The 1,273-nt window shown below is 48.8% G+C and overlaps 1 protein-coding gene across 1 annotated transcript; it reads right to left on the bottom strand.

Moving 5' to 3' along the window:
* Positions 1–139: 139 nt before the first annotated feature.
* On the bottom strand, positions 140–823 carry LAESUDRAFT_765617 (uncharacterized protein; the record flags this gene model as incomplete). Its single annotated transcript, XM_040913741.1, has 1 exon — positions 140–823. One exon carries the CDS (start codon positions 821–823, stop codon positions 140–142), a length of 684 nt encoding a protein of 227 aa, XP_040757114.1.
* Between the last annotated feature and the right edge of the window lie 450 nt (positions 824–1,273).

Here is a 1,273-nt window from a genome sequence, read left to right as displayed (position 1 = left end):
GAGGGTGGACAGTAGAGCCATCCTTTGCCGTAGAAGAGTGAACGTTGTTTGTGGACCGTCAGTTAGATATTGCTGCACATCAGCGACATATGCTCTATACAAACAATAAGCTGAAGAATCGACAGATAAATGCGATCGCTCACTTGACATCGTTGTTATTGTGGTGAACACTACGGTAAAGAGTTTCTTGAGCGGCGGTCGCCCTAAAGCACCATTGGACCTTGGATATATTCGGGGTAATCCTCGCAGTGGCATGCATGTTTCCATGATCGTCTCGAAGATGATATGCGATCAAAAAGATAGAAAATAGGTCCTTCCACTCCGCCTTTAGGAACCCATCACTGCGACAAGTCAGGATGAAGAGAATCACCCGGTGAATGGTTGACATCCACCGGCTTCTGGAGTGCGAGCCTCCAATGACATCGACAAGGGCATCCAGCGATTCTCGGTGCATGGGATGAAACTCGACTTGAAGGTCCGGCAATGGCTGCTGATGATGTCGCAGAAGAAAAATCACAAAGCGAGTCATAAAATCAGAGTATCTTATGATAGTGTCGCGCTCTTGGGGGTGGCTGAATGGATGAGGCTTCAATCCCTGACCAGGATTACTGGTTGCTATGTGTCGTAGGGTGAGGATCTGAAGATCTAGAAGACGATCTGCAATCTCGAGATAGTACTCCCTCATATGGTCTTGCAACGCAGAATATCCATCTTCCAGAGAAGGATCAAAGGCTTCCGCGGTGGCGCGAAACAGCTTGAGGTCGACATCCTGGATACACTTGTACATTTGGGTGACCTTGAGCACACGGTCTACATGTCGCATATCTCGGACCTGGTATGGTTTCGTGGTGTCATTCAATCCTTTCCTCTCGTTTCGGCTCAACAAACTTGTCAGAAATGACGAGCAGTCCACTTGAGGCGATGCAAGCACCTCTACATATGCACAGTTCATTTTATTGAGGCCAAGGGGATGGGCATCAACTTGCACTCTGTGATGGTGCGCGATGCCAGGATGTACTTGGCGGCAATGGGCATCATGCGACTTTGTGCTCCCAAAAACACCGGGTCCTATACAGCCTGAAATCTCGCATCGCCATGCATGAACAACCTCAACACCTTGTATGATTGGGATAGGTCCAGGAAACGGACTCTTTGGATGGTGCGCGCCAAGTCGGGACAGCAAGTTCATCAACGATTCCTTGTCAGGAAGGCGACTGCCTTCAGGAATATAGCGGGGGAGTTTATGTTTTCGAGTATGATGAGAGTGGATGTA

This window comes from Laetiporus sulphureus (genome assembly GCF_001632365.1).
Source record: "Laetiporus sulphureus 93-53 unplaced genomic scaffold LAESUscaffold_362, whole genome shotgun sequence".
Classification (NCBI taxonomy): domain Eukaryota; kingdom Fungi; phylum Basidiomycota; class Agaricomycetes; order Polyporales; family Laetiporaceae; genus Laetiporus; species Laetiporus sulphureus.
This window is presented reverse-complemented; position numbering and strand designations above follow the sequence as displayed.